This window comes from Apis cerana, linkage group LG11 (assembly GCF_029169275.1).
Source record: "Apis cerana isolate GH-2021 linkage group LG11, AcerK_1.0, whole genome shotgun sequence".
Lineage (NCBI taxonomy): Eukaryota > Metazoa > Arthropoda > Insecta > Hymenoptera > Apidae > Apis > Apis cerana.
In genome coordinates this window covers 14276938-14290421 of record NC_083862.1, presented here as the reverse complement: position 1 = coordinate 14290421, position 13484 = coordinate 14276938, and the positions used below count along the sequence as shown (strand labels likewise).

The window sequence follows — 13484 nt, the reverse complement described above, 5'->3', positions numbered from 1 at the left end:
AATAAAAATGGAATATTCATAATAAATACAAATTAAGTAAAATAATAATAATATTTTAATTATTCCTGTTTGTTATTCATTGGCTTTCAATTGATATTAAAATTTAGTACCATGTTACATGACAAAGAGACGGTGCTCTATTTAAAATGCGTTTCCCTTCTCATTTGTTTCAGACATTGTACCACTCGCAGGCCGTTTTTCTCCCACCATACCAACCAAGTGTCTGCTATGGCGATGTTTACAGCGTAGTCAGGGCGGCTAGCCATGTGTTCAGTCGGTGGCCTGTCGCGTGCCGCGCAGCAGTACGTTGTGTTACGTGTTGGCCTCGTGATTCTTTGTATCACTCCGAAAGCACTTTTGTGTGACAACTAGTTGTCAAATATTTATTGTTATTTTACTATACACAGATTGCATTTAATTATTTTATATTAATTATATTTTTTATAATATTAACAAAAATTAAACAATTTAACGCATGATTAATTGATTCATAGAAATATATTTTTATAATATTAAATTCGGAAGACAAAATATTGTTGAATTCAAATATAGAATTCTAAATATATCGATTTTAATGTTTTAATCGATCTAGAAGAAATTGATAAAACCAACTATGAACTAAGTGAAGTGAAACAATGACATTAGTGATGTTATTAACAATTCGTTACAAAATATCATATATTGAAATTTTACAATTACATTTTTTGATTAATTTAAAAAGTAATAAAATACTCGAAGGACGATCTTGTGATTGACATAGTGAATCGATATAATTCACGTGATTCCTTGTCATGCGCAAACGTGATTGTTTCGAGTTACGAATATATTTAATTTGATTAAGAACAAATTTTTCGATTAGTCGATATTTAAAAAAAATAATACAAGAGTGACGCGGAAACTGACGGGTATATATCATATGTTATGACTGGCGTATTTTTAACAAGCCAGAAGGAGGAGAACGATGTGGGGTGGTTATCGTTAATTATTGGAATTCGAGAAAAACGCGAAAATCACGGAGAAGAAGAACAGTCAGTGAAATTTAGTGGCGGTGGGCCACAAACTCGTTTGTCGGTGATTGACGCGGGATATATCGGCACCGGAAGTGCTAAAATGCCCCGTGGCCTGCCGACTAGACGAGGTCTTCAAGCATTGGCACTTGTTCTTGCCACTGCTTATGCTACGATTCTTCTTTATCAAGCTATTGTACCTCGTCAAGTAAGTATTTTAAGAAATTTACATCATTATTTGAAGTAAACATTCAATTAACATCTATGATAAAGAGCATTCATAATTCATCATTTTCAAAATTCATAAAAATTATATATTCATTGTTAAAATGTCGGTAGTAAGTTATATAAGTTGTATAAATCGAACATCTGTTTTCACTATAAAACGAACAACAGAAGATAAACATGCAACATATAACATATAAACATTTGTTTTATAATTTGTATATATTTTTCATTTCTTTTTTTAAAATATTCGAATTGTTGCTCTATATGCATCATGTTTATAAATGTTACGAGAAAGCATTGACCTTGTATATGTATATTACATTGTTTAGTGGATCGACGAAATGACAGTTGAAGTAAACAGCAGAAATGTAGTGGTAGAAGTGCCATCTTCAAGAAGAATGATCAGAGAGGAATCATCGGTAACACCTGCAATCGCAACTGCGACGATGGCACCATTCACCACAAATCTCGACGATGTGTTCATCAGCGTAAAGACCACCAAGCATTATCATCATTCTCGTCTGCCGGCTATTATCAGCACGTGGTTTCAATTCGCTAAGGATCAGGTAAGTAAATAGAAGTACTATATACAATAAATTAATTTGGTTATGTTTATATCTATATACATATTTGTATATATATTCATATAATATAATATTTTTCTAATTTATAATTGTTATTAAATATGTAATTCCTTTATTTATTTTTCGAATAATTAGATTTAAAATTATATTTTATATTAATCTGAAACGGAAGGAAATAAATGGAAATTCATGTCTAATTTATTAGGTCGAACAGAGATTTTCAGCTTATTTCACAGTCGTGAAAATAGAATTTTATTTTTTTATTTTATTTGTATATTTTTCTCTTTCTTTTTCCCATTGGTTCGAAAATTGTAGGTAGTATGTCGATAGGAACGAAAGATCTACAAATTCAGCTTTCGCGATATTATCATGCCACGACTAATTGCATGCATTGTATTCTCCTTTCTACTCATCCTTCTGCTCCCAACGCTACCGACGACACTTCTTGGAACTAGTAATCAAGAAAAGTTAAAGGAATGGATAACAATCGAGATTCTCAGGATCCGTACAAAATTATTCAAGGATATAAAAGTTTATTTCAGAGTACTTATGTTTTTATAGTACTATAATATTTATCTACTATCTTATTCCATTGGAAATCTTCTTTGAAGTAGGTTTTAATTTGTTTTGTTTTATTAGATTTGAGGTTAAGAAAATTTTATTCAATTATATTTTGTAATAACATATTATTATATTTTTATAATGGATAATCACAATTAAAGAAATTAATATGTTACTTGTCGATTATCGATAGCATAAATCTATCTAAAATTGATAAAATAAAAAATTATATTATAAAAATTAGATGTATGTAACGCAATTTACTTCACGATGCTTTAAACATAAAGAAAAAAATATTAGAAAATATCAAGATATTCTTTTCATTTCGCACTATAAATTCATAATCCAATTTACGAAAAAGGATCATTTATCACTGTCAAAAAAGAAGTGGATAAGAAAGTGGATTCAAAATCAAATCATTTTTTCACGATATATTGATGATAAAAATTTAAATAATTTGAAAAAACTGTACATATATATATCCACATATTCATACTTTTATATGTATTTCTTATATTCATCATCGCCGCAAGATTAAGTAGATATTTTCAGTTTCGACAAATTGTTCGTGATGCATCTTGTAACCGAATGAAATTAATACGTTGTGATTCGACAGTCATCATATTCAATTGGCCCGCAGTTAACATTTCATTGGAAGATTTTATTAAGAAGAAAGGGATTTCTATCGGCGATATCGATCAATCGGATCGAAGCTCTCTCTTGTCATTAGTTTCAGTGACTCACTTTATATTGTAACTCTGCAATTTACAAGCCGTTTCGCCCCTGAATCGTTCCCGGATAATTGATCAATTACGACGTTTATTTATCTGGAAATGCTTACTAACCGCACTGCTGTAATTTTACACGACTAAAGTACATGGAATTTTTCAAGTTAATCTCGTTCTTTTATTTTTTTTTTTCGATAATTTATTTTTGAAATTGATTCTGAATTCATTGTAATTTTTAAAGAAATAAAATTTGGAGCAATGAAAACATTTATTATCGATATTCAATATCGATATTTCGATATTTGATACTTATATTTTAGTTTCCCAGAATTTTCGACTCAAAATTTATCTTTTGAAATAACTTATCAGATTATTGCGTATACCGGTATATTATAAACTGGAATACAAGCATATATCATTCGTTAACTGAAATTAACTTGAAACTTTTTAATTCTTAACCTCACTTATTACGCATAGTTGTAAATGGTGGCAACTAGAACCAAACATTCGGATCCCAGTGTAAGAGATCAGCTTAACGATGATACCCATTTTAGTCGCGACATACGTGCGTGGATTAACGTAATTACGTTGATGTAATACGACGCCGGTGCCACTGACGTCATCATATCTCTCGTCTCTCTTTTTTCCTGGTGTGTGATGTCTCTTGTTTGCCGGATATTCGTGTTCCTTCTGCAAACGCTGACTTGGGGTTTATTCGTTTCACCTCTTTTCTTTTTTTTCTTTTGTAAACATTCGTTTCTTTCTTCTCTCTCTCTCTCCACTATGATTTAATTGCAGGTTATACAGGACATCCGTCTTGTCGCGATAATTCTTATCGTAAGATACCATCCCATGGATAATTTAACTCTCGTATGGTAAATCTTTAACTTTCGACCGAAACGAACAAATCATTATTTGTTTCACTGAAAATAAATTTCTCAATTAAATTTTCTAAGAATATTATATTTAATAAGAATATTATTACTATCGAAACATATGTCCCATATTTAGACTGTCGATTATCGATATGTCGATTGTCGATATTATTGATATTTTTATATATCGATATATATATGATATTAAGAGAAATGTAGAAATGATTAGAATTCTTATTTTTTTTATTCAATTTTACTATTAAAACATGTAAAAATATTATTTGTAATAAATTTTAATTAAAATAAAACTTTATTTAAAAATCATATTGTATATATATATTGTAGTTTACTTTTAGTCGATATATCAAACAGTATATCAAAATTATTGATATTTATCGATATTATCAATATTATCGATATTTATATTTATTGATATTTATAATGATATCGATAGTTAGTTCTAATCCAATTAGAAGGTTAAGAATGCTGTCTTTATTCTTATAAAATTAAATATAATCTCGAGTAAACATTACAAGAAATTGGAAGATTCTGTTTTCATGCTTATTCTTTGAAATGGTTTATACCATCGATATGGATATTTTTCTCATGTTTTTTGTTTTATTCGCACAAATGGCGAGGATCTTTTATTTCCTTGGTTCGAAATTCCATCTCGCCACGTGAAAATCCTCGAAACAATATGACGTCTGGTAAGTTATCGTTACCCCTCGTTTCGTTAGCGTTCACTTCCTGAAGGGAACTCGCCAACTAAAAATAGGCAACTGCTTTAACACGTGCGCTGCACCGATCTTTAACCGAGTCATTCTTCACTTGGCCAGATGAGACTGATGAACCTACCAGTTTCCTAACCCTAAGGTGTTTTCTCTCGATTCGTTTCTTGTATCAGTCGAAATCGTTCTATGAGATTTTTATAACATAATTATTTATTTCTTATTTTGAATCTTCTTGAATTATTTTATTATTTATATTATTTATTTTATTTTTTTATCATCATATATATATATATTGAAGTTGAAAAATTGAAATATTATTTATATTGAATATTTAGTTAAAATTTAATTAAGCTCATTAAACTTCGAAATAGAAGTTGCAAAAATCAAAAATGAAAAGAAAAAAGTAATCATTTGTCAATGTCGAAAGATTCGAGTTTTGAGAGTTTCGAAATCTCGTGCAGTTTCACTCGCGTAAGAGAAGAAAGGGAAAGTATAGTTTTGATTTCCCAGCGGCCGGTCAAGGATGAAACCCTTCGCAACGATTTATCGAGCTCGGTGGACGTAGATGGAGCGATCCAAGGTGGAACGAACGGAAGAAATCGAAATTTATGATCGGTACGCGGCGCGTGTTAGCTGGGGTAAACAATGGCGCCTGCGTACGTGACCGACACGTTGATCGTTAGATTCGTAACCGACGTAGAAGTAGCTTTTATCCAGTCGTGATTTAATCTTCGTTTTCTTTTTGATTTCAGACGTGGTTCTTCACCGATCGAGACGATCCGTATTTCCAGAATCAGACCAGTGAGTAATTTTATTTTTCATTTTCAAACAAACTATGCGAATTAAAAATTCGAATCCAATTTATCCGAGAAAAAAGATTAGAATGAAGATCAGGATATTATTATCGATCTATTATCCTTCGTAACATTTTCATTAATTAGTGATTAAAGAATTTATTCATTGTAATAATAATAATAGTGTTTTCAAGAAATGATTAAATTCCAGATTTCATTAATCCTCTTTTTATCATTCTCATTTTAATTTTTCATTCACTCGGTATACTATAATATAATCGTGTAATCCGTAAATAGGTTATGAATCGTGAATTCATGATCTTGCTTTAAAGGTTATAGAATTAAAAATATAGGGCTACGAAATAAATAAAGAAATAAGAACGAAATAGAAGCGTTTATTTCTGCTGTAATACGAGGCACGGATAATTACGACTGGACTTAATGGTTGGCCTCATTTACGCGATAATTGCCAGCGTGGAACGAACAAGCGTATAGAAGCTTGTAGGACCCGTCCTGGTCGATCATTTCAAAACTTCTCGTCCTTTGGTTAATGGTCGCGTCGAAACACGTCACTGTCCTCGATCGATTCGCGTTTTATCTGTGCGGATCACGAATGACATGTCATCTGTCAAACCGTGCGATTAATCGAAACCTAACCTAACTTTTGTAATCGAACCGATATGGGATCAAGAACTGATTCAAGGGTTGACGTCGTTCGTCGATCAACCACCTGCTGGATTCGACGAGATCGTAGAAATATTTCGTTGGAATTCCTTTCTGGAACCTGCTCGTGAAAGGAATCGTATACTGGAATTTTGTGGAATTTGGTGGGGCGATACGAAGAATTTTTGAGAAATAATTTTTCGTTCTTCGATTTGAGAATATTTTCGGTTCAGAAAAAAAATTGAAATTTCCTCTTGCATCTGATAAATTTTTTTACATATTAATTAAATAAATTCTATCGATATATATCGAAATCTGTACTTTCGATATTTCGATTTGAAAAACGACATGTAACTTTTTCAATCGATTGGTAAGATCAACGCGTTGTTCCATCGAATGAATCGCGTGAACGAGATTTCATTTTGCGGAATGTACCGTGACCAATTCTCTATTCTTATCCGTACATTATAAGATAAATATACGAAAATACGAAAAGGAATAATAAATATTTGGAGTAGTGAAAACCAGTTTGGAACGATATTGAGCAATATGGCGGTAATCTTGGCGTTAGAACGAGAAAGGGTGGATTACGCGAGGCAGGTAGTAGAGAAAGGAGACGTGGTGGAGGTGCAAACCGGTGCAGAGCGCGTGGTGAGGTCAAATGTCGGACGGTGCCCGAGGGCTCGCGTGCTCATCCCTTCTCCTTGGGATCCTAAGGTGGCCGACATTATCCACCCACGCGGCCGACTGATGCGTCGTTTACGCCGCAAGGGAATACGTGCTCCCAATTTTTCCGAATTTTTTTCGAAAATCTTAAAATCCCTTCGTTCGATCCTATGATAATTTCGTTAATTATTTCATCCGTCAATATTATATCGCGTTTTTTATTTTTAATTTTTTTTAATTATACCCGATAATTTGGAAAATGATCGTTCTTGAAAAATTTACTTTGGAACGAAAGAATGAACCTCTTCTCTTCGATTTATATCTTTCCAGTTCGCAATTATTAAGCGGCGGTGTAATTACGGGAACGATTCGAACGATTAATCGTCGCGTATTGTTGTTAGTTATATATAATTGATACACTGGTGTATCGTGGGAGCGTCTGTAGGCAAGGTGGAACGATACGTATCGCGATCATCGAGAGATATGTCTTCGAAAGCATCGTTGAAGAATTATTAATGAAAAATTACTCTGTGATTACGATCGAGGAGGAGGGTTATCAACCTTTCGATTAATTACATTTAATTACATCGCCCACTGTTCTTTCTTTAACAAAACTTGACGTGTCTCTATTTCTCTTGCAGACGGCCATATGATCAACACGAAATGTTCGTCTTCGCACAACAGGCGGGCCCTTTGCTGTAAAATGTCCGTCGAATTCGACAGGTTCCTCGACAGCAGCCGGAAGTGAGTACTTCGTCCAATACTTTTATTTTCTTTATCCTCTATCTTTATCTATCGCGATACTTCTATTTCGTCTCAAATTATAAAAATACGTTTCACATTAAATTCTTATCAAACGTATATTCTTATATTTAATTTTTAACAAATAAAAATAAAACGTTTCGCAATTTTATCTTTCACATAGAAATATCTATATATTTTTATATTACTATAAATACAAAGATACATTTAGAATATACTCATCTTTTTTTCACTTTTTTATTAAACGTGTTTTTACGATTTTTCCAACTGTGACTCGCTGAATGTGTACAGAAGAAGCAAAATAAAAATCAGATCGGACGAAAAATATGCGGATTAAATAGGTGTATTTCTAACCTATTGTGTGTTTACCTATGAATGACGCCCTCAAAACGGAACCACGATTCCCTCGGATCGATTCGATGTCGAAGATATTATCATATAGCCAGGTGGAACAGTCGCGATTCCTTCGATTCGAAAAAAGAAAGGGAGGGAAGAGGAGAAGGAGTCGAGTCGCGCCAAATTTGTGTCGGATGAACTTGTCCCGGCGGAGTATTCTCGAACCGACCAAATTAAACTGTTCGTTGTCAGCTTCGATCGGCCATTTCTGTCTTCTGAAGAAGAATTCTTTTTTCTTCGTGAAGTAACATCGTCGTGACATCGTCTCGACTCTGTATATCGGTATTTTTCGAAAGGAAAGTTGTTTTTCCTCACAGGAGAGGAAAAGAAGATTTTTGAAGAGAGAAACTCGTTAACGCATATAAAACATTCCATAAACAAAATTTATCTTCCTCTCTCTGATACGATTTGAGACGAACGCGCTAGATCTCGAGAGATAAAAGATGGATGAAATTTTGAAAATTCTTTTTCTTTTCTTCCTCCGTTAATTGCAGAGATTTTTTTTTTTTTATAAGGGAACGAAAGATGATACTAAGAAAATTTCATCTTTTCTCGAGGTTGTTTGAAAAAAGTTTTTTTTTTTTGGAATCGAAAGGACGACAAGGCTGGGCCAAAAGCGTTCCAGGTTGTTTGCAAATGGGATGTTATTGCTGCCGCTCGAATATTCGTGTTTGCATAGGTTGGAACAATCAAAATATTATCCTTCGACTGGAAAAACACGCCTTAATGGATAGTCGTCGTCGTCGTTTTCGTCTTAGTCCTCGATCTCGAACCAATTATCCGTATATTTCCAAGCACTCCTCCACCTTTCTCCCATTCTTCCTTTCCATTTTTATTCGTTCGTCGTCGAGAAATAGGGGGCGACATCGACTCGTCCCTAAAAAGGAAGATGGTTAATCTATGTGATCGTCGATAGCAAATCGCTACCGAAAAGTAGTTTCCGCTTTTATCAAGAGAGTTCCCCCAGTGGCGGCCATTTTTTCCCCATAACAGTCCGGCTCGTCGCCCACTTCACAGTGTTTACGTGTAACGCGTAAACCAGCTCATCGGACCGTGTAATCAAAGAGGAAGATCAGAGAGCGACTGAAAGAACATCCTTGGTCCGTTGAAGAAGAAGCAAGAGAGAACAAGCTGTTTTCAATTACTTACGGTTGTTAATCCAAGTATGGAAAATGCATACTTGCACCTGCGTGTTTTCCAAGCGATCACGGATTGGTGGAATAATTCTCCTCAAGTTTGAAGAAAAATGTGCGTCTCCCTCCCGATCTCCTTCGTTCTGTAAAAATATTTGACTCGGAGACTGAAAAAAACACTTGTTCCTCTCTCTCTTTCTCTTGACTTCGAGTGGTCCCACAAGAGCCACCCGACCTTTTATAATCTCTTGCTACCGCTTATACTGTTCAAGACCAGAATTCCCTTGCCCCGTATTTCCGCTACCTTTTCCTCTTTCACCGAGTAATTTTTCTCTTAACTGGCCGACGAGACGCGCGCGCACACGTGCTCTTCTGGATGGACGTTGCTGGGGAGCGAGGGTTCTCCCCTTACCGGGGGAATCCTTTTGTCCTGTTTGAGAAAAGTCCACAATACGGCACGTCACGGCCAGGAGGAGGACCCGGCCGTCTTCTTCGTGAGCGAGTAAGGATGGAAAGGGATTAAGGGGAGAAGGAGGAAGAAGAAGAGGTGTGCACCAGCTGGCTCGAGACGATTCAATCTCCCCTTCTCTCTCTCTCTCTCTCTCTCTCTCTCTCTCTCTCTCTCTCGTTCGCTTTCAAGGGGATCATTGGAGGAAGAAGAAGGACCAAGGGAGTGTCTCGAATGTCACATGCGGGTTCCCTTCCTCCTTGCTCCGTCCTTTCGTTGCCTGGACGCCTCTTTGGGATCCTCTTCCTCTTGTCCGGAACCCTTCTCCTCCTCCTCCTCCTACTACTACTACTCTTCCTTCCCATTCGAGCGTTTTCTTTTTCTTTCTCTCGAACGCGTGTTTTTAATCCTCGTTTTTATTTTCGTGCATGTTCTTCAACCCTCTGCTTGTTGTCCGGCTGGTTCTCTTATTGGGGAAGGGGAAAGGGTTGATTTATCGGAGCACGGAAAGTTTCATGCGCTTTTCGACGGCTCGTTGGAAAGATATCCTTTATTGGATTATGGCGGATATTTGTCGCTGGGTTGTGAGGATATGATTTGTGGATCCATTGGTATAGATTCCGCTGTATCTTCTTCTATATGTATATATTTTTTTTTTCGTGGGTATTTCTCGGCGAATTTCTTGAAACAATTATATCTGAATCTTACGTTAATATTACGTATTACGTATACTTTATTTCTGAATATTCGATATAATAATTTTTTTACCAACCGTGATTAAAACATTTACAATGGTAAAGGGTGAGGTTATGTTTGCGATAGATTTTTTTATATAGAATTTGATGTAATATTTCTGGCATCTAAGTTTGAATACTCGTGTAAAGATAATAGAAGTTCCAATATTTTTAAAAATTTTACGAATCGAGTGTTTTCTCTGAAAAGAATTTTTATTATTTCTTAACGTTACGAAATGAAATAATAAATATGGTTAAATTAATATTTTACCTATACCAAGATCATGTCTATATAATCATCCACCGAGAAGACATTTCAATATTTTTCGCTGGTGAAAGTCAACTATATTATCGTCCACTTAAAATTTACCGCTAGCGATTTTGCACCTCGCGTACGTTCAATTATGCGAGCGTTTTACGCGTTGCCTGTTTTATCGATTCGCGCCATCGATAAAACGACGCCGTCTCGAATTTATGGAATTCCTTCTGCGCGCGCAGCTGCGCAATCATTTCGAGAGCACCGCGATTGTCGATATTTCTTGCGATTTACGCCGCGGAACGGATCGATCTCGTTCGACCTCGACGAAACGAATACGTTAACGAAGCCGTTTCCTTCTAGCAACGTTAAAAAACGAATTTTAAAACAGCCGGTATTATTCGACATCGCTTCCGTTTTCCAAAGAACATGGGGAGATTCTCAAGTGTTTTAAGAGAGATTTACAAGTGGTTCGAGTGAGATTTCCAAGTAACTCGAGTTTGTTTTAGTTTCCAGAGAATTTTTGAAATATCTCGAGTATGCTCGAATTCTTGAATTGTGTACAAGTGATTATCCGTTGTTATCGATAATCGTCATAGTTTACGATTATTTCGATTAAATTAATTTTAAAACAAACAAAATTTTATCTAAAAAAAAATACTTCACGCTTCAAAAATACTTGTATCTATCAGGTGAACACGATTTCACGCAAAAAAAGATACACGCGAAAAAAGAATCGAAGGGGAAAGATAATTCGATCCGAAACTTCTTGCTCAAAGTTTCGCACGAGACGTTCTCGTGTGTATCGGATACGTGACAAATTGCAAGTATCTATAAGGAAGTTCATACGGCGTCAGTGATCAATCGAGAGTCAAACGATTTCGAAGCAGGAGCCCCTCGTGGACGCAAAACCGATGCGATACGCGATGAAAGTGGCCGATAAAACGAGGTCGAAGTACGATGTCCCGGGGCGGATCGATACGAGGGGATAAATCGATTTGGGACACGGACGCGACCGAGTCGATTTCGTTTCTGGTCGCGTATACGTTGGTCGCGCGCAGCCTCCTCGAATTCCGATCACGCGGCCGCGACCGCCACGCGTAAAAAAGCCTTAATGCGCATGCCCAACCGCGGACAAACTTCACAAGAACCGTACCACGCGTCGTACTACGAATCACAATTGCCTCGCTGCGTGGGGATGGGTTAACTTCTAAAATTCGAGAATTTCACCGACTCAAATTTGCTCGTTTTCCCGATTTCCTCTAAAATTCTTCGAAATTGAAGAAATTCTTTTTTTTATAAATTCGATTCGCATCGATTAAAATTTTTGAAACGATTTTTATGGAGTTTTACATAAGTAAACATTATCGTAAATATTTAGAGTATTTTAGCCTCATGCGAACAAGCCTTAAAAGTTCTTTTCGATCAGACAAATTTCGAGCAAGTGCTCGCGCGAAAGGTATCGCGAATGGGTTGGGTCCGGCTGCCGTTCTTCCATTGTTGCTCGTTCTCCATAGAATTTTAGATTGGTAACGACGATACCGATGATTTATAGGTGGAAGCGTATCTCGGTATTCCGCTCGTGGCCGGTGAAAGGATCAGCGAGCCGGTTGACGAGGAGCGTGCGGCATTTCAGGTTGTCTTATCGCGTTTCAACCAGGGTTAACCGTGTACATACACCGATACCTCGTATCGCTTCGTTCAAATAACGCGACCGTTCTTTGAAAATCTTCGCGATCGCGTGTGCACACGCGATATTTCTCTGGAAAAGAAATCTCTCGACAAGGAATGTTTTCGGTATCGCTGTTTCAATATTTATCCTAAATATCTAGGAAAGGCGAGAAAACACTTTGCCGCTTTTTAAGATTTCGGAAGATACGGAACAGAAAATTTCGCGTCGTAATTTTATCGAGTGTAGTTTATCTTCGTCAAACGCGGGACTCGACTTCGTTAAATTTCGGCATCGATCGTCCATGATCGTCGATTCATCGGTCACTTTCGGCACTTTTCGTATCTATGACACGCCTACCGACACGATAAATTCGTATATAGATTCGTATATAGCGTAGAAGAAACAGTTAATAAAAATAATAAGATGGAAAACATCTCATACAACATCGCATACAAGTCTCGTAGAATAATTTGATAACTGATATGGAACGTAGTCGAGGGTTCGTTGGGAGGAAGAGAACTTGGGGATATCCTGCGTGGTCGCAATTACGGGCGGAACTCGCAAAAAACTTGCTCCGCTCCTGGACACGAGGTTCCTCGGAATGGTGAACGCTCGCGTGACTTAGTATTATATACATATAGTCAGGGGGCTGCCGGTAATACCGCATAATAAGCGTTTAGGGACCGAACTTCTCTCTTTCTTTCTCGCGTCGAGGTCATCGTTTCTTCGCGTTTTCTCCATGATAATTCATTCGCTGTACTAACTAACGATCGTCTTGTTATTAAATACAGATCATCGTTGCAAGATTTTATTCGAAGCAAAGTAAAAAGCATTTCCTCTTTTATGTCAAGAACTGTTCGAAGAATAAACTCGTGGCTCGATCTAATAGTTTTCAAGTTTTCTCCAACTTTGAGGCGCATAATGGGCCGGAAAACATGAAACGTTCGACATAACTCCGCGCTTGGAGCGCATACGTGTTCCCGGGTGGCAGGTGTATCGGTGCACGACGCCTGTTCCTCCTTCGTCGTCTACGTGATACGAATTCGGTGATCCCCACCGACGTTCCCGGAATCCGTTCCCGAGGAGAATATTATTTCTCGACTCGAGGAGGAATAAAATTCGAGAGGAGGGGTCTCGTAGGAAATTGTTCACGTAGAATCACGCTGGCCATTCGCCAGTGTCGCCTTTTGTTCCCGGTTGCACGCGACCAGCCTCTCGACTCGATACGCGTCGCAGAAATGCTAAT

At 36.6% G+C, this 13484-nt stretch overlaps 1 protein-coding gene and 1 long non-coding RNA gene across 3 annotated transcripts in view; one reads left to right on the top strand and one right to left on the bottom strand.

Annotated features, from left to right (window-relative positions):
* Window positions 1-42: 42 nt before the first annotated feature.
* LOC107995872 (fringe glycosyltransferase) overlaps window positions 43-13484 on the top strand; it is a 67762-nt gene continuing 54320 nt past the window's right edge. The window contains exons 1-4 of the mRNA XM_017053598.3: window positions 43-1215; window positions 1565-1801; window positions 5467-5515; window positions 7479-7581. Coding sequence (XP_016909087.2) covers window positions 922-1215; window positions 1565-1801; window positions 5467-5515; window positions 7479-7581 — 683 coding nt within the window. The 5' untranslated portion in view covers window positions 43-921. The remainder of the gene's footprint in view (window positions 1216-1564; window positions 1802-5466; window positions 5516-7478; window positions 7582-13484) is intronic.
* Window positions 7746-10751, bottom strand: LOC107995879 (uncharacterized). 2 transcript variants are annotated; one of them, XR_001765685.3, is made up of 3 exons: window positions 10582-10751; window positions 9145-10510; window positions 7746-9078 (listed from the first exon to the last, which is right to left on the bottom strand). It is a non-coding gene; the product is annotated as an uncharacterized LOC107995879 (long non-coding RNA). The 2 variants fall into 2 exon arrangements; XR_003697220.2 differs by having other exon boundaries at window positions 7746-10510; window positions 10582-10722.